Source organism: Myotis yumanensis, unplaced genomic scaffold, assembly GCF_028538775.1.
Source record: "Myotis yumanensis isolate MYYU_CA2020_CCGP unplaced genomic scaffold, mMyoYum1.0.hap1 SCAF_3, whole genome shotgun sequence".
Lineage (NCBI taxonomy): Eukaryota > Metazoa > Chordata > Mammalia > Chiroptera > Vespertilionidae > Myotis > Myotis yumanensis.
In genome coordinates this window covers 122147714-122166609 of record NW_027223754.1, presented here as the reverse complement: position 1 = coordinate 122166609, position 18896 = coordinate 122147714, and the positions used below count along the sequence as shown (strand labels likewise).

Here is an 18896-nt window from a genome sequence, read left to right as displayed (position 1 = left end):
GATCAATGATTCTCTCTCATCATTGATGTTTCGATCTCCCTCTCCCTTCCTCTCTGAAATCAATAAAAAACAAAAAGAATCAACCAATGAATGCATAAGTAAGTAGAATAACAAATTGATGTTTCTCTCTCTCTCTAAAGCAATAATTTTAAAAAAAGAATCAAGCCCAGCCGATATGGCACAGCAGTTGAGTGTAGACCTATAAACCATGAGGTCATGATTCAATTCCCGGTCAGCGCACATGCCTGGGTTGTGGGCTTGATTCCCAGTAGAGGGCATGGAGGGGGCAGCTGATCCATGATTCTCTCTCATCATTGATGTTTCTAGCTCTTTCTCCCTCTCCCTTCCTCTCTGAAATCAGTAACAATATATTTTTTTTTTAAAAAGAATCAATTCTCATACCTTCCGATTTTCATCCTTTTCCAAGTGCATATAGTAAGTGGGGAAGAGACCCCGATCCATTCCTTTTTTATCCCTGGTTATCCGACACTTTACTGTGACACCTCGAGGAGCAGAACTATAAGCAAAGTCCTCTAAATCTTTTACTTCTCCCAGCTGGTTATCAGTTTGTTGGGCTGAAGTACCAGAAGCTCCTGTATCCTGAAAGAATAACCATACATGAGCAAAGGAGGTAGAGTCAGAAAAACCTCATAATCTCTTTGAGAAGTACTTAATGATAAAATAGCTTATTGGTTTATACCCCTATGTCTTCAGTCTTCTGACAAAATAATAGAAAACTCTGAGAAGTTAAGTATGTATTTGAATACTGGGAGTGACGAAAGAGCTAAGTATGAAAATGGGATATAGTGTCATAATAGCTGGCTTGAGATATGAAATTAGAGGTCATGAACTTTACATCTAAATTAGAGCTTAAATCTTTTGCAGCAACCCTCACTCAGTAATGGTATTTAAATAATGAATGTACACTATATTTGGGAAATAGTGAAATTAGCTCCAAAGGAAGAAGTTTCAGATCTACATACTGTGGTTGATTTCTGGCTGGATGCAGAACTGGGTCTCTCTGCCTCTGAACGTGGTGAATGAGATAATTTTTTTCCCTCTTCTTCCTCCCCATCAGTCTCCTCATCAAAGTTCAAACTACCTGAGATACCTAGCAGAAAAAGAAGAACTGTCAACAAAAGTCATTTTAAAAAATCAGAGTTTTATTTGGGGATGATGAAAAAGTTCTGGAACCCTTGTGCATTGCTGGTGGCAAGTAAAATTGTGTGGAAAACATTATGGTGGTTCCTAAAAAAAATTAAATATAGAGTTACCATATGACCCAGCAATTCCACTTCTGAGTATATACACAAAGAACTGAAAGCAGAGACTCAGATACTTGTGCACCAATGTTCATAGCAGCATTATTCACTATATTCAAAAGGTGGAAACAACCCAAATTCCCATCCACTGATGAAAGGTAAATTGTGGTACATACATACAATGGGCTATTAGCCATAAAAAGGAATGAAATTCTGATGCATGCCATAACCTGGATGAATCATGAAGACATTCTGCTTAGTGAAATAAGCCAGACACAAAAGGACAAATACTGCTATGATTGCACTTACATGAAGCACCTAGAATAGTCAAATTCATAGAGACAGAAAGTAGAATGGTGGTTAGCAGGAGCTGAGGAGAGAGGAGAATGGGGAGTTATTATTTAATAGATACAGTTTTTTATTTTGGGATATTGAAAAAGTTCTGGAGATGAGTAGTAATGATAATTGCACAACAATGTGAATGTACTGAATGCCACAAAACTACCACAAAATGGTTAAAACATGTATTTTACCACAATAAAAAAATTCAATGATCCATTGTTCTCTATATCAGTCACTTTCCCCCCTACATTTTGTTCATTCATAGTCGAATTAATTCAAGTTGAGAATGTCTGAAATACGATTACTTTGAATTCATGAAGCACCTCTTACAGAAATTTTAAAACTATTTTATTAAAAATTATGTTTTATTAATCAATGTCACCCCCAACAAATTTAATTTTTAAAAAACTATGCTTTTATTTTATCCTCATATTTATAAGAGTTTGAGGAGGAGATACTTGTAGTTTTATTTTTTGTTTTGTTTTTTATTTGTTTATGGAACATACCAGAAGAGGAACACAAACATAAAGTGTGATGTATTTTATATAAGAAGTAGGGTACTCACATCTATAATATAAAAGCGTCATATGCTAACTAGACCAGATGTCCTTCTGGATGACCTTCCAGACGACCTTCTGGACGAAGCTGGGGCTTCGAGGGAAGCCTGGATCCCGGGTGCCAGAGGAAGCCGGTGCCAGCAGCCGGGGGAAGGAAGGCCTACTCTTGCACAAATTTCGTGCATCAGGCCTCTAGTTTACATATAAAAGTATGAGGCTCAGGGAGAATCATTTGCCCAAGAAAAAGAGGCAAAGCTAAGACCTAAATTTCCTTTTTTGCTTAGTCTATAGCAGGGTTCTCAACCTTCCTAATGCTGCGACCCTTTAATACAGTTCCTCATATTGTGGTGACCCCCAACCATAAAATTATTTTCATTGCTACTTCATAACTGTAATTTTGCTACTGTTATGAATTGTAATGTAAATATCTGATATGCAAGATGTATTTTCATTGTTACAAATTGAACATAATTAAAGCATAGTGATTAATCAGAAAAACAGTATGTAATTATATATGTGTTTTCCGATGGTCTTAGGCGACCCCTGTGAAAGGGTCGTTCAACCCCCAAAGGGGTCATGACCCACAGGTTGGCGACCCACAGGTTGAGAACCACTGGTCTATAGGGTGAAGTTATCTATCATGTAATAGTTGAAATAGCCCCCAAATCATTAATTTATAAGTAGATTTCACAACAAGCAGTGTGGTTTTTTTTCTCCAAACCATTTCCTACCCACATTCAGAGTGGGGACAAATATGACCTACTTTTACACAGTTAACAAATAAACTGGTGTTAGCTTTTCTCAAGGACATACAAAGATAAGACAAAGACCAACTGAAGATTCATCTCAAGTGAAAACATATTTTCACACAAATACTTACACATGAATGTTCATGGCAACATTATTTATAATAGTCAGAAGTGGGAAACCACCCAACTGTCCATAAATTGATGAAGAGATAACAAAATATGGCATATCCATACAATGTAATGTTTTTCAACAATAAAGTGGAATGAAGTACTGATACCTGCTACAACACAATGAACACTGAAAACACTCCGCTAAGTGAAAGAAGCCAGTCATAGAGGTCCACAGCGGGTATGATTCTATTTATATATGAAATGTCAGGAATAGGCAAATCCAAAGATAGAGGAATGTACATTGATAGTTGCCTGGGGTTGAGGGGGTTAGAGAGAAATGGGAAGTGATTGGTAATAGGTATCAGGTTTGTTTTGGAGGTCATGAAAATGTTCTAAAATTGTGGTGATGGTTGCAAACCTCTGTGAATATACTAAAAACCAATGAATTGTTCACTTTAAATGAGTAAATTGTACGGTATGTGAATTATATCTCAATAAAGCTATTATAAAAAACTTTTTGGTTTGTGAAGAACATCTTTTCTTTTGTTTTCTAAAATTTTGTTTTGTTTTCTACCTTTTTTCATAGAAAAGGGGTATAAAAATCTTGGGATCTCACTATCCTATGGATAGCTTCACTTAGTACCATGTTTTGAAATGCCATTTTTATACCAATTACTCAGTTTATATGACTACTAGAGACCCTGTACATGAAATTCGTGCACTGGTAGGGTCCCTAGGCCTGGCCTGCGATCAGAGACCATCAGGTTCCCCACCTCCCTGTCTCCTCCTTCCCTCACTCCCTCAGCACCCCACTGCCGCCACTGGTCACCCACCATGTTCCGCGCCGCCCCCTGGTGGTCAGTGCACATCATAGCAAGCACACAAATTCCCATTCTCTCGGTCGAACTCCCAAGGGGACACTTTGCATATTAGCCTTTTATATATATACTAGGGGCCTGGTGCACGAAATTTGTGCACTGGGTGGGGGAAGGTGTCCCTCAGCCCAGCCTGCCTCCTCTCACATACTGGGAGCCCTCAGGGGATGTCCTAGTGACGGCTTAGGCCCGTTCCCTGCTCCCCTTAGGAAGCGGGCCTAAGCCGCAGTCTGGCCTCCCTTTGTGGGAGGTGACTGGGCTGATCAGGGGAAGGCACCAGCCCCATCGCTGCTGCAGCCACTGCCAGTCACCACAGCCAGCAAGGTTTTTTCATCAACACGGACTCCAGTCTCTTCACCATGGAAAAAAATGACAACTTTCTTTAGGCATTTTCAAGATGTGTCTTTCATATAATAATAATTTTTTTTTTTTTAATCCTCACTTGAGGATATGTTTCCATTGATTTTTAGAGAATGTGGAAGAGAAAGGGAAAGACAGAGAGAAACATCAAAGTGAGAGGAACACTTTGATTGCTTGCCTCCTGCATGAGCCCTGACCTGGGCCCCGGCCAGGGAGGAGCCTGCAACCTAGGTACATGCCCTTAGTCAGAATTGAACTCAGACCCTGCCATCAGCAGGCCAAGGCATTATCCACTGAGCCAAACTGGCTAGGGCAAGATATGACATTTCTTAGCCCTCCAGCAGCAGACCTTCGATTTTTTTCACCAGGAGTGTAGTGAAAAACCCTAGATCACCTTTTTGGATTCTTATTACCCAAGTTACTAAGAATATTACCAGTGACATACAGGGAGCTTAGCCAAAGAGCAGTCAGAAAAGGTGTTTCCTCTGTAGTTCACACCAATCGCCGGCTTGCCCCCCCCCCCCCCCCCCCCCCGGCCCAGGCCTGACGCCTCTCGCCAAGGCGTCAGGCCTGGGCAGGGGGCTCCCAGACCCCTGCGATTGCCGGCTCCACCCCCGCCCAGGCCTGATGCCTCTGGCCCAGGAGTCAGGTCTAGGCAGGGGACCCCCAGACCCCTCCGATTGCTGGCTTCGCCCCCCACCCAGGCCTGATGCCTGGGCCAGAGGTGTCAGGCCTGGGTAGGGGACCCCCATCTCCCCGATCACCGACTTCTGGGTGGCCTGCGGCCTGGGATGGTGGCTCCTGCTGGCAGCTGTGCTGTCCCGCCCTGCCTGCAGTATGCAAATTAGCTGCCATCTTTTGTTGGCAGTTAATTTGCATATCGTGCTGATTAGCCAATGGGAGGCATAGTGAAGGTATGGTCAATTACCATGTTTGTCTATTATTAGATAGGATATATATAGAAGATATGTCTTAAGATAGAGACCAAATATTTTATTTTATTTTTTAAAAATCTTTATCCTTCAGATTATTACAGATTTTCCTTTTTTTTCTCCCCATAGCTCCCCTACACTCGGTTCCCACCCCACTCCAGGCCTTCCCTCCTCCACTGACCTCATCCATAGGTGTAAGCTCTTTGTCCAATCTATTCCCGCACACCCCACAACCCCTTCCCCCTAAGAATTGTTAGTCTGCTCCCTTTCCATGCCCCTGATTCTATTACATTCACCAGTTTATTCTGTTCATCAGGTTTTTCATTCATTTGATTTTTAGGTTCACTTGTTGATAGATATGTATTTGTTGTCACTTGTTGTTCATATTTTTTATCTTTACCTTTTTCTTCTTCTTCCTCTTCTTAGAGAATACCCTTTAGCATTTCATGTAATACTGGTTTGGTGGTGATGAACTCTTTTAGCTTTTTCATGTCTGTGAAGCTCTTTATCTGACCTTCAATTCTAAATGATAGCTTTGCTGGATAAAGTAATCTTGGTTGTAGGTTCTTGGCATTCATCACTTTGAATATTTCTTGCCACTCCCTTCTGGCCTGCATAGTTTCTGTTGAGAAATCAGCTGACAGTTGTATGGGTACTCCCTTGTAGGTAACTAACTTTTTTTCTCTTACTGCTTTTAAGATTCTCTCTTTGTCTTTTTTTTTTTCTAATATATTTTATTGATTTTTTACAGAGAGGAAGGGAGAGAGATAGAGAGTTAGAAACATCGATGAGAGAGAAACATCGATCAGCTGCCTCCTGCACATCTCCTACTGGGGATGTGCCCACAACCCAGGTACATGCCCTTGACCGGAATCGAACCCGGGACCTTGCAGGCTGCAGGCCGACGCTCTATCCACTGAGCCAAACCGGTTTCGGCCTCTCTTTGTCTTTTGCCTTTGGCATTTTAATTATGATGTGTCTTGGTGTGGTCCTCTTTGGATTCCTTTTGTTTGGGGTTCTCTGCGCTTCCTGGAATTGTAAGTCTATTTCTTTCACCAGGAAGGGGAAGTTTTCTGTCATCATTTCTTCAAATAGGTTTTCAATATCTTGTTCTCTCTCTTCTTCTGGCACCCCATAATTCGGATGTTGGTACGCCTGAAGTTGTCCCAGAGGCTCCTTACACTATCTTCATATTTTTGGATTCTTTTTTCTTTTTGTTTTTCCAGTTGGGTGTTTTTTGCTTCTTCGTATTTCAAATCTTTGACTTGATTCTTGAGATCCTCTAGTCTGCTCTGAATCTCTGTATATTATTCTTTATTTCAGTCAGTGTATGCTTAATTTCTGATTGGTCCTTTTTCATATCCTTGAGGGTCTCACTAAATTTCTCAGAGGTTTCTAGAAGATTCTTGAGTAACCTTATAACCGTGGTTTTGAACTCTATATCCAGTAGTTTGCTTTCTTCCATTTCTTTCATTTGTAACTTGTTTCTTTGTCTCCGCATTTTGACTGCTTCCCTGTGTTTGTTTCTATGTACTGGATAGCTGCTAAGTCTCCTAGAGTTGATAGAGTGGCCTTGTGTGTTAGGTGTCCTATAGGGCCCAGTGGCTCAGCCTCCCCAGTCACCTGTGGGCTGTGTGCACAGTCTTGTTGTAGTTAAGCCTTGATTGCTGTTGGTATCACTGGGAGGAATAGACCTCCAGGCCAATTGGCTGTGATGACCAGCTGTGTCTACACTGGAATATCTGTTGTGCAGGAGACACCCTTATGGGGCAGGACTTGCTTCAGTGGGGCTTTGGTGCTCACTGAGTCTGCCCCTTGAGTGTGTCTCTTATGGATGTGGAGGGTTGTAATCCAGTATGGTCTCACTCTGACCACTGGGTACACTGGCTGTTGGATCTCCAAGGAGGTGCAAGGTCATCCACTGTCTGGGGCTGCCCAGCAGGAGCTACAGAGACATCTGAAGATTCCTCCTCTTTGTATGGGGTTTGGAAGTTCCCAGACAAGGCCCAGCTGTGAACCAAGGCAGGCTGCTGCTGATGGGCCTTGGGCCTTCTTTTGGAAGCTCTTGGGCTCTCTGACCCAGCTGCAGTTTGGCAGGTTTTAGGTGGAGAAAGGACAGGCCATTCATGTGCAAAAGCCGATGCGCACAGCTTGGGTGGGGTTGTAAATTGGGTGGGGCAGAGTCTCTGGGAATCACCAGGGCAGAGCAAACAGCAGTGGCTGCCAGTCAGCCCTGCACCAGAGAGGTCCCCGGGTCTCTGCGTCCTGCGCCCCCGTGCAGGAACAATGATCGCTGCGAGCACTTCTGAGAGAAAGCCACCCTCACGTTCCTGTCCCGATGCCAGACAGTCCAGTTTCTCCCCGTATGTGTCTGGGTCCCCCAGAGTCTTGCCCGGAACTGGAGTTCAGAGCAAGTGGGAGCTTGTATCTCCCTCCCGATTAAAAGAGCAGCACATCCAGGTGCCAGCACTTTCCGCACCTCTGTACCTCTCTAGTTGTGGAACTTCCACTCAGCCAACTTTCCTGCGGTTCTGGGTGGTAGTTGTTCTGCCTTTTAGTTTTTATTTTGATGTGGTTGTGTTTACCTATGCCGCCATCTTGGTTCTCTCAAGACCAAAGATTTTTCCCAAACTTGTAAAACAAGCAAATTAAATACACTTAAGGGACATAATCTGCCAAAGTGACGCTTCTTAGATCCTAATCAAGAGAGCACTTAATGGGTTTTATGGCAAGATGCAAACTGTTGAGACATGAAAAAGCAATGATGTAACTGGCACTGAAAAGCAGATTATGAGAAAGAACACAGTAGTAGTCACCTATGGCAGTAAAGGAGAAAGCATTAGACAGTAAGGGAGAAAGAACTAGATTAAGGATCAGAAATTCTAGGTTTACCACTCTTCAGCTAGATGACTTGGGGCAAGTAATTTAGCTTTTTGTTAAACTGAAAAGTTCTCTTGGCTCTTTCTTTTGTAAAATATAGTGGTAGTAAAGTCATAGGTAAGCATCGCAATCACATTCATATTACAAACAGGGAAACTGAGGCAGAGAAAATTAAGGTGTTTTCACCCTTTTCCAGCCAGATGTGGCAGAGCTATGCTCTAATCCATTTCACTACACTGCCTTTGCCACACCCACACCCTAGTCATCTGTCCCAGTTTGCACAAACACATGTTTTTATAGTTGATGCCTTTGTACATGTTATTGCTTCTGCCCAAGTTTGTCACCTAAACTGTCAGTGTGGTCTAGGCCAAATTATTTAGTCTCTCTCTGAGATAAAGTTTCTTACATGTAACACGGAGAGACTAATATATATCAATCTCTCAACGTACTGTTACAAATATTAAATTAATTGAGGTAATGTATGTCAAATGCCTGACATACCAAAGGCATTCAAAATATCAGTCTCTAGCTGCTTGCACAGGTGACACTAGTACACAGGAGGACATGCAGCTTTCAGAGTTCTGCTTAAGCATCACCTTGTTTTGATGCCTCTCGTCCCTTTTTAATTGCTCTGGGAGTGTCATTCTACCTCTCCCTTATTTTTACTCTGGCATATGCCACATTATAACTCTAGGACAGACCATCAGCCAAACCATCTCCTAAGTAGTTTTCCTGCTTTCCAGACGTGTCCCACTTCCACTTCATTCTTTATGGTGTTGAGTAATTTTCCTACAACCCAAATCAGTCGATACCATTTCTCAGCTTAAAATTCCTCATCAGTTCCTACTACTCTTCAGATAAAGTCCAAATTCCAATCGTGGCCTATTATGTCCTATATAATCAGAACCCACTTTCCTCTCTATATTCATCTCTCTACAATCCCTTTCCAAACCTCATCACATCATACTCTCAGCTCCAGCCAGTCTGAACTTGCCAGCTCTTCCTGAATCAGGCTCTAATTAGCACAGCCATCACTTTCCCTGGATAGCTTTCCAAACCTTCAAGTCTGGGTTAGGCACCACTCTCCATGCCCTCTTGCCTTTTTTTTTTTTAAATATGTTTTTGTGGTTTTTTTAATCCTCATCCGAGGATATTTTTCCATTGATTTTTATAGAGAGTGGAAGAGAGGGAAAGACAGAGAGAAATATCGATGTGAGAGAAACACATCGATTGGTTGCCTCCTGCACATGCCTTGACAAGGGCCTGGGCCAGGGAGGAGCCTGCAACCGATGTACCCTGGGAATCGAACCCAGGACCCTTTGGCCCACAGGCCAACGTTCTATCCACTGGCCAAACTGGCTAGAGCTAATATGTTTTTTATTAATTTTTTTTTTTTTTTTAGAAAGAGAGAGGAAGGGAGATAGAGAGATAGAAACATCGATGAGAGAAAAACATTATCCATCAGCTGCCTCCTGCACGCTCCCTACTGGGGATCAAGCCCACAACCCAGGCACGTGCCCTGACTAGAATCAACTGGTGACCTCTTGGTCCATGGTGCTCGACCGACCACTCAGTCACACCGGCCGGGCACTCTTGGCTTTTTAAGCGCATGAAATCTCAATCAGAATAAACGCTCCATGAGGGCAGGAACCTTTTTTACTACTGTATCCTAAGTAGTAAAACAATGTCTGATATATAGTATGTACTCAATACATAGTTTCTAAATGAATGAATGTATGAATTTGTTTGAATGTACATCTATTCTACCATTCTGTGGTACAATCTTCTGATTCACATAGCCCAGGATCTAGCAATAACTACCTATTACACAAAGTAGGCACCCAATAAATATTTATTCATTATTGGGCTTCAGCCTTCTTATCTGAAAAGGAGACAATTCCTTCTCCTATAAAATTATTGTTCTAAGAAGGAAAGCTGACTAAAAAGCATGTCTAAATGTACAGGAATATCCATGGAAATAGTAACTTCAACTGGCAGAAAGTAGGCTCTAATGAAAAAATGTATTTGTGTTTCCATTAAGCGGGCTATTTATCTTTCCCCTTATCACTAGATCAATATAAACTGTGAAAGAGAGGTAGAATAGGGGTGCTGAGTGGCATCCATGTCAAAGAAGGAGGGCAGAAACTAAAAGTAAAGTATAAAAAAGAAATAGCGGAGAAACCAAGATGGCGCATAGGTAAACACCGGAGTTTGCTGCCTCACACAACCACTTCAAAAATACAACTAAAAGATGGAACGGACGTTACCCAGAACCACAGGAAGGCTGGCTGAGGGGAAATTCTTCAACTAGAAGGAAGGAGAACAGCGTGCCGAGACTCAGAGGAGGTGCAGTGCGGAAAATACAAAGGTGCGGAGGTACACGCGGAGCGGGCTGGTGGCTGAGGGCGCAGTTGTCGTTTTCAATCGGGAGGGAGTCTCAGACTCTGAGCTCCAGTTCTGGGCGAGTCTCTAGGGACCCAGACTCAAACGGGAGAAGCAGGACTGTCTGGCATCGGTCAGCACGCGAGGGCAGCTTTCTCTCAGAGGTTTGCAGCGGATGCTGGGACTCTGAGAGGCAGAGCCTCTGGGGATGGGACTGAGAGCAGCCATAACTGCTCGCTCCGCCTGCCCTGTTGATCCCGTGCGACCCACCCCGCCCAAGCCCCGCACAGAGCCATTTGCCAGATAGCCTCAGGCAAAGGCTAGATTAGCACCTCCCCAGAGGACAGAAGTTTTCCCACTGCAGACACAGCTGATTCTCACAGCCAGTTGGCCTGGAGGTCAAATCCCCCTAGTATTAACTACAACAGGGGTGGGCAAACTTTTTGACTCGAGGGCCACAATGGGTTCTTAAACTGGACCGGAGGGCCGGAACAAAAGCATGGATGGAGTGTTTGTGTGAACTAATATAAATTCAAAGTAAACATCATTACATAAAAGGGTACGGTCTTTTTTTTTTTTAGTTTTATTCATTTCAAACAGGCCAGATCCGGCCCGTGGGCCGTAGTTTGCCCAGGGCTGAACTACAACAATCAAGGCGTAACTACAACAAGACTGCACACAAAGACCACTAGGGGGTGCACCAAGAGCGCATAAAAAAATGCGGAGACAAAGAAACAGGACAAAATTGTCAATGGAGAATATTGAGTTCAGAACCACACTTTTAAGGTCCCTCAAGAACTGTCTAGAAGCCGCCGATAAACTTATTGAGATCTACAAGAAATCTAATGAGACCCTCGATGTTGTGATAAAGAATCAACTAGAAATTAAGCATACACGGACTGAAAAAAAGAATATTATACAGACTCCCAACAGCAGACCAGAGGAGCGCAAGAATCAAGTCAAAGATTTGAAATGCGAAGAAGCAAAAAACACCCAACCAGAAAAGCAAAATGAAAAAAGAATCCGAAAATACAAAGATAGTGTAAGGAGCCTCTGGGACAGCTTCAAGCATACCAACATCTGAATTATAGGGGTGCCAGAAGATGAGAGAGAGCAAGATATTGAAAACCTATTTGAAGAAATAATGACAGAAAACTTCCCCTTCCTGGTGAAAGAAATAGACTTACAACTCCAGGAAGCGCAGAGAACCCCAAACAAAAGGAATCCAAAGAGGACCACACCAAGACACATCATAATTAAAATGCCAAGAGCAAAAGACAAAGAGAGAATCTTAAAAGCAGCAAGAAAAAGAAACTCAGTTACCTATAAGGGAATACCCATACGACTGTCAGCTGATTTCTCAACAGAAACTTTGCAGGCCAGAAGGGAGTGGCAAGAAATATTCAAAGTGATGAATGCCAAGAACCTACAACCAAGAGTACTTTATCCAGCAAAGCTATCATTCAGAATTGAAGGTCAGATAAAGAGCTTCACAGATAAGGAAAAGCTAAAGGAGTTCATCACCACCAAACCAGTATTATATGAAATGCTGAAAGGTATCCTTTAAGAAGAGGAAGAATAAGAAAAAGGTAAAGATACAAATTATGAACAACAAATATGCATCTATCAACAAGTGAATCTAAGAATCAAGTGAATAAATAATTTGATGAACAGAATGAACTGTTGATTATAATAGAATCAGGGACATAGAAAGGGAATGGACTGACTATTCTTGCGGAGGGGGGGAGGGTGTGGGAGATGCGGGAAGAGACTGGACAAAAATTGTGCACCTATGGATGAGGACAGTGGGTGGGGAATGAGGGCGGAGGGTGGGGTTGGAACTGGAAGGAAGGGAGTTATGGGGGGGAAAAAAGAGGAACAAATGTAATAATCTGAACAATAAAGATTTAATAAAAAAGATAATAAAATAAAAATCAATTGCCCTGACTGGTTTGGCTCAGTGGATAGAGCGTTGGCCTGCGGACTGAGGAGTCCCAGGTTCGATTCCGGTCAAGGGCATGTACCTTGGTTGCGGGCACATCCCCAGTAGGGGGTGTGCAGGAGGCAGCTGGTCGATGTTTCTCTCTCATCTATGTTTCTAACTCTCTATTCCCTCTCCCTTCCTGTCTGTAAAAAATCAATAAAATATATTAAAAAAAAAAAATCAATGGAAAAATGTCCTTGGTTGATGACTAACAAACAAACAAGTAAATAAGTGACTAAAGAAAGAAAGAAAGAAAGAAAGAAAGAAAGAAAAAAAGAAATAGCCACATATAGTAGCTAATGCTGCTGACATTTCACATTTGATTTAATTAACTTATTTTTCTTAGGTAATAGGATAAATACCACTATTGTTGACAATGACCAATTCTCAGATCTCAAAGATGCCTAATGCTGTTACCTCTGTAAAGTCCTGAACCACACTGCAAGCAATTTTGAGTCATCTAGATTGTTAATCAACAAGAAAATAAAGTAAAAGACTATAAATGACTAAGACAATTATTTGCCTTAAAATCATGACTGATCCTCACCGTGTTTTTGGAGAATCTCCTGAAGATCTGGCTTAGAAGCAGTATCCAAAGTGCTTTCCCCATCAACACTTCCTTCAGTATCCTCTTCTGTGGCAGAAGAGCCAACTGAGAGAACATGAAGTTTGGTTTCTGAATCTTGAGCATCTGGCTTCAGGAAAGCAGCTGGACCATCAATGCCTGGGGACCAAAAGAAAAGAGAAAGCATAACGCACTATTTAGCTGTGGGTTTGGAGTATGTGATCAGAATTAAAAACCACCAAAGCACTTCACTCTCCTCTTTCCTTAACATCCATGAGGACATTTGCTAACAGTAATCCAGGACTGGTGTTCATTTTATTAACATGCTCTGACTCTTACTAAAGTAAAATGTGCCTGATGTTGCCTTGAGAAACATAAGAACGAGACTATGAAAACAAAGTAGGTCCTCCAAGGTTCAAATCCCATACAAACCAATAGCTTAAGGGGCTTGACTTAGAGGCTCTTAATCCCATTCATCCCTTGTCCTCTCATCATCTTAGAAGATCCTTGGAGTCCTAATAATTGGAAGAATGGATGCTCTCTACCTACTCCTGGCTTCAAAGTTGACTGTGCCACAATGTAAAAATAAAGACTATAAGATCCTAAAATAGGCTATTCTGGACTAATTCATTTGACATCTAAAAATAACACTTCTAGGGTGGATATAAACTATATAATATCTCCTACTGATTAGACCAGTGATGGTGAACCTATGACACGCGTGTCAGAGGTGACACGCGAACTCATTTTTTTGGTTGATTTTTCTTTGTTAAATGGCATTTAAATATATAAAATAAGTATCAAAAATATAAGTCTTTGTTTTACTATGGTTGCAAATATCAAAAAATTTCTATATGTGACACGGCACCAGAGTTAAGTTAGGGTTTTTCAAAATGCTGACACGCCAAGCTCAAAAGGTTCACCATCACTGTATTAGACCATTGCTTTTATTCTACCTCAAAGACCCAGAACTTGATTATAAAAATTTATGAAGGCCTGGCCGGTGTGGCACAGTGGTTGAGCATCAACCTATGAACTAAAAGATCACTGGTTTGATTCCCAGTCAGGACACAGAACTCCAGTAGGGGGCGTGCAGGAAGCAACCAACCAATATTTCTCTCTTATCTCATCGATCTTTGTGTCTTTCTATCCCTTTCCCTTCCTCTCTCTCTAAAATCAATAAAAACATATTTTTAAAAAATTTATGAAGGTACCCTAGTGGCAATGCTAATGTTGTTTCTTTGATCCATCTAAGAATCTTCCTGCCTTCTGGGTTTGTAAAAACTGTACCCCAGAGGTAAGAGAGGCTGCCTAAATACACACCATGTAGGATGACATTGTTGTGAGGGGGATGAGGTTCCACCAAAGGAGTATGCTCCTCACTACCTCTTGGCTTTGACCGACGTAGCTTGGCTTCTGGATTTGGCTGCACCATGAGTGGTTCCAGGCGCTTTTTCCTCTGCTTCTTCTCCAGCAGTGCTCTCTAGGAAAAAATTTGATATTATACCCAGGAGAGTTATGACAAGGCCCATCCACTTTGAACATTTACAGTGTTTCACTGATCTTCACACAAAATCCTTGTGAATTAATTTTCCCACTTAAGAGGGGCAACGGCTCATTCATTTAATAACTATTTATTGAACACCTATAAATATAGGTTTAAATGATACAAATGCATTCCTAGCCAAACTGAAGATCATGATACAAGTCTATTTAAAATATATAGTAATTATCATATTATTATCAACACGTGGTCACAAGTTTAAACTATATAAACACATATGCATAAACAAAAGATAAAGGAATACAAAGAAACATAGTCTTGGGGTAGTAAACTATAAAAAATTATTTTCCTTTTTCTATATTTTTAATTTTTCTTACTTTTGTGATCAAAAGAAAAATAAATTTTATTATTGTCTAAACCCCAAATTATTTTCATGTTTTAATTAGCAAAAAAACAATGTTTGCTTTCTTATTCATCTATACTAATAAAAGGGTAATATGCTAATTAGACTGGGAGACCTTCTGGACATCCTTCTGGATAAAGCCATAGTGGTGGGGCCAAGGCAGAGGCGGTTAGGGGCGATCAGGCAGGCAGGCAGGTAAGCAGTTAGGAGCCAGCGGTTGGACATCCCCCGAGGGGTCCCAGATCGGAGAGGGTGCAGGCCGGCTGAGGGACACCCCTCTGTGCATGAATTTCATGCAGTGGGACACTATCTATATAAAACCCTAATATACAAATCATTCGAACAGCAGAACGACCAGAGGAATAACCAGTTGCTATGACAAGCACTGGCCACTAGGGGGCAGACGTTCAACACAGGAGCTGCTCCCAGCCATCAGGCCCTGACCAGAGGTGGCGTCAGGGGGCAGGGCCAGTGAGTGGGTGGTGCCAGGCCAGCCCAGGTGCGTGTGAGCAGGGACCCCCAGATCACCCTACAGGTCACCCCGCAGAGGGAGGCGATGGCAAGGGGCAGGAACAGCGAGTGGGCGGCACCAGGCCAAGGTGGGTGCAAGCAGGGGCCCCGATCATCCCACCAGCCACCCCACAGATTGGCCCTGATCACCAGCCAGGCCTAGGGACCCTACCCGTGCACAAATTTCATGTACCAGGCCTCTAGTTTTTACATATTAGGGCCAAGGGATAACAGATGGAACATTCCAAATAGAAAGCAATCAACTCTATGAACAAAAACAAAATATGGAACATGGTAGCAAGAAGTCAGAAAAAAAGCATGCAAGACCATGAGAAAAATCCAACAAGATGGAATTGGAGGTTAGACCCACAGTATTTTTAAGCTTTGGCAAATAAGAGCATTTAATATTTAGAAATTATTATGAATCTGGGATAGCTCAGAATAGGAAAGTACCAAGTCCCAAGCTAAAAAATTAAGCCATTATTTTAAAATATATATATTATAACCTACTTTATTGTTTCTTAGGCAAAAAGCTATTTACTTTTTTTTTTTTCATTAACATTGCTTTTAAAAAGTGCCACTAACAAGAAGAGTTATTCTAAGGGGTGAGACTATGGGCAGGAAAGGAAATGTGCTTTTCCTGAACTGGCCTAATGAAAGCTTGCAGATAAACTCAGAAGATACAGAAAAACAGACTACTCTTTTTTACCCAACTTTGTTTACAGTAGGTCCTCAAATAACATTGTTTCATGATAATGTGGAAGGGATGCATAGGAACTTAACTCTTGTTTATATCAATTAGCCTATGGTAAAACTGGTTTCATTATACATGATTTCCCTTAAAGTTGCAGAACCTATCGAGGACATTAAGTGAGGACCTACTGTATAAGGAAAAGACTGGAGACCTAAGATAATGTGCCAAAAAATGGACTATCCATGAAGAATGAATAGAGAACTTAGAGCAAGTTGGGAAGGAATATATTTTGAGATTCATGAATTCATGTGAATAGATGGACTTTAATGTACCAGGAACACTAAATACATATGAGACTATAATGAGGTCCTCCTCATAGAACTTGCTGGTAAGGTTCTTCTAGCAAATAAGTATTGTATAATGGATAAGAAGTAACCTGCCTGCACATATGGTAAATATGAAGTATAAAGACATGAGAAACTGCCCTAGCTGGTTTGGCTCAGTGGATAGAACATCAGCCTGAGGACTGAAGAGTCCCAGGTTCGATTCCAGTCAAAGGCACATGGCCAGGTTGCGGGCTCGATCTCCAGTAGGGGGTGTGCAGGAAGCAGCCAATCAATGATCCTCTCTCATCATTGATGTTTCTATCTCTCTTTCCTTTCCCTTCCTTTCTGAAATCAATAAAATAATAAAATAATAATAATAAAGACATGAAACTACCACATGTGGCCACTGCTATTTAGTGTCATATAGTCTCCTAACTGTGAAACAGTTGATGAAACAAAAACACAAGCTATAGCTAGTCCATTTTATTAATATATGTAAAGAAAAAAATGTTCTATAGAAAAAGAGTATCCTGTTTGTGGTCTAGAAAAGGGGAACCAAGGAGCTAGAATTTCTCAGAGTGCAGCCAGCCTGTCCAAGAAAGAGAAATACTAAATCTGGTAGACAAGAGTATTCTCTTTACGGAAGAGCTTACTCATTTTAAGCATAAGAAACTATAAAAGACTTCATGGCTTAATTAACTATCCCTCAGCACAATCTAATTTCATTTCCTCTGACTCCTTGCTTACCAATCAGCCTTCTAATTTTCAATTTAACTTCTCAGGCATCATATTCCCAAGAATAAAGAATCATGCGCAGAACTGAATGTACACTGGAAGAGTTAGAGTTCTCATTGTAAATTAATGAATTGATATCTGGTTTCAAAACTGATTGTTGTGAATTTGACAGGTATGTTTGTGGTCTAGAAAAGGGGAGCCAAAGAGCTAGGTGTCACATGGTACATCTCGGTTCACTAACAAAACCACATTCTTAGACCTGTACACAGTCAACTAAATTCCTGGTCATGATGATCCTATCGAGGTATCTGGTGAAGCCTTCCTCTACCAAATTTAAACTTACTTATTGTGCTGGGCTACATATCTGGCGCTTCGGCCAGATGGGTCATGCTGTGCTGTCTGTTCCTAAAACACATAGATAGGAAGGTACTGACATCAGGCCAGGCCTTGAGATATGGTCTCATGGCCCCTTCCCAGCACGCAGGCCTTCTTTCTCAGAAGGCCTGGAAGTCTCATTCCAAATTTGGGAGACAAAAGACTGGAAAAAGTATAAATAAAGAGAGTTTCCTCCATATTGGGGGGCCCAGAATTTGAAAGACACATTTTTCTCTGGGCCTCCACAAAATTTAATAATAAAATGTAACTCTTTCAGTCAGGGCTGCAGTTCAGCCTCTGCTTCGGCAGGGTGCTGTAACTGTAGTCTGCTGGCCAGCTTAATAAAGGCTCTTAAATTTAAATTCTGAGTCGGTGGTCTATCTCGCTGAGTGAACCCGTAACACTTATATCAACAACTTAAAAAAAATTTTTTAAAAAACAGCTCAGCCCAGCCTTCATAGCTCAGTGGTTGAGCGTTAACCTACAAACCAGGAGGTCAAGGTTCAATTCCTGGTCAGGGCATATGCCTAGGTTGCAGGTTGGATCCCCATTGTGGGGTGTGCAGGAGGAAGCCGATCAATGATTCTCTTTCATCATTGATGTTTCTATCTTTCTCTCCCTTTCCCTTTTTCTCTGAAATCAATAAAAATACATTTTTAGGATTAAAAATGGCAGCAGAGTAGGAGGATGCTGCATGAACATGCTCCCAGGAACAAGCTGGAATTACAACTGAAATACAGAAAGGCTTCCTGAATAATCAATGGAAATCTCACAGGAGAGAACCCTGATACCCAAGGACTGAAGGTGGAGACCGCATAGAGACTGGTAGGAGGGGTGGAGGCGCGAAAGGGCTGGCTGGGCGCCCAAAGATGGCAACTGAAGTCCCAGAGAGAGATCTCAGCTGTGGGCGGGGTGGGGGGGTGCCACTGAGAACTCTGGGATCTAATTCCAAAGCTGGGCTCCACAGCAGAGAACACAAAACTGAGGAGGTTACTCACATAATATCTAGCTGTGAAAAGCAGTGAGGAACTGTCTGCCAGGGAATGCCAGCTGCAAGTTCTGGCACCCTCTTAAAGGGCCAACACAAAAAATTCCCTGTGGAGCCACCCACCTTGTGCTCTGGCAGAGGAAGGGTGAAGTGGACTGGAGCTATGAGAGTAGAACCTAGGACTGGGGACTTGGGGGATAGAGCTCAGAAGGCAGACACCCAGTTTCCTGGGCTGAGTCATTCCCTCACACAGTGGAGGACATCTTTCCCACACAGACATTTGCCTTACCTGGGGGAAGACAGTGGACACACCCCATTGGAAAACACCTTGCCCTGAGGCCACTTGAGAGATTAAAAGTAAC

At 42.0% G+C, this 18896-nt stretch overlaps 1 protein-coding gene across 1 annotated transcript in view; it reads right to left on the bottom strand.

Annotated features, from left to right (window-relative positions):
• TULP3 (TUB like protein 3) overlaps window positions 1–18896 on the bottom strand; it is an 87662-nt gene that overhangs the window by 8559 nt on the left and 60207 nt on the right. Inside the window, exons 3-6 of the mRNA XM_070409536.1 lie at window positions 14323–14482; window positions 12982–13158; window positions 984–1111; window positions 403–600 (exon numbers count right to left, since the gene is read on the bottom strand). Of these exons, the coding sequence (XP_070265637.1) occupies window positions 403–600; window positions 984–1111; window positions 12982–13158; window positions 14323–14482 (663 nt within the window). The remainder of the gene's footprint in view (window positions 1–402; window positions 601–983; window positions 1112–12981; window positions 13159–14322; window positions 14483–18896) is intronic.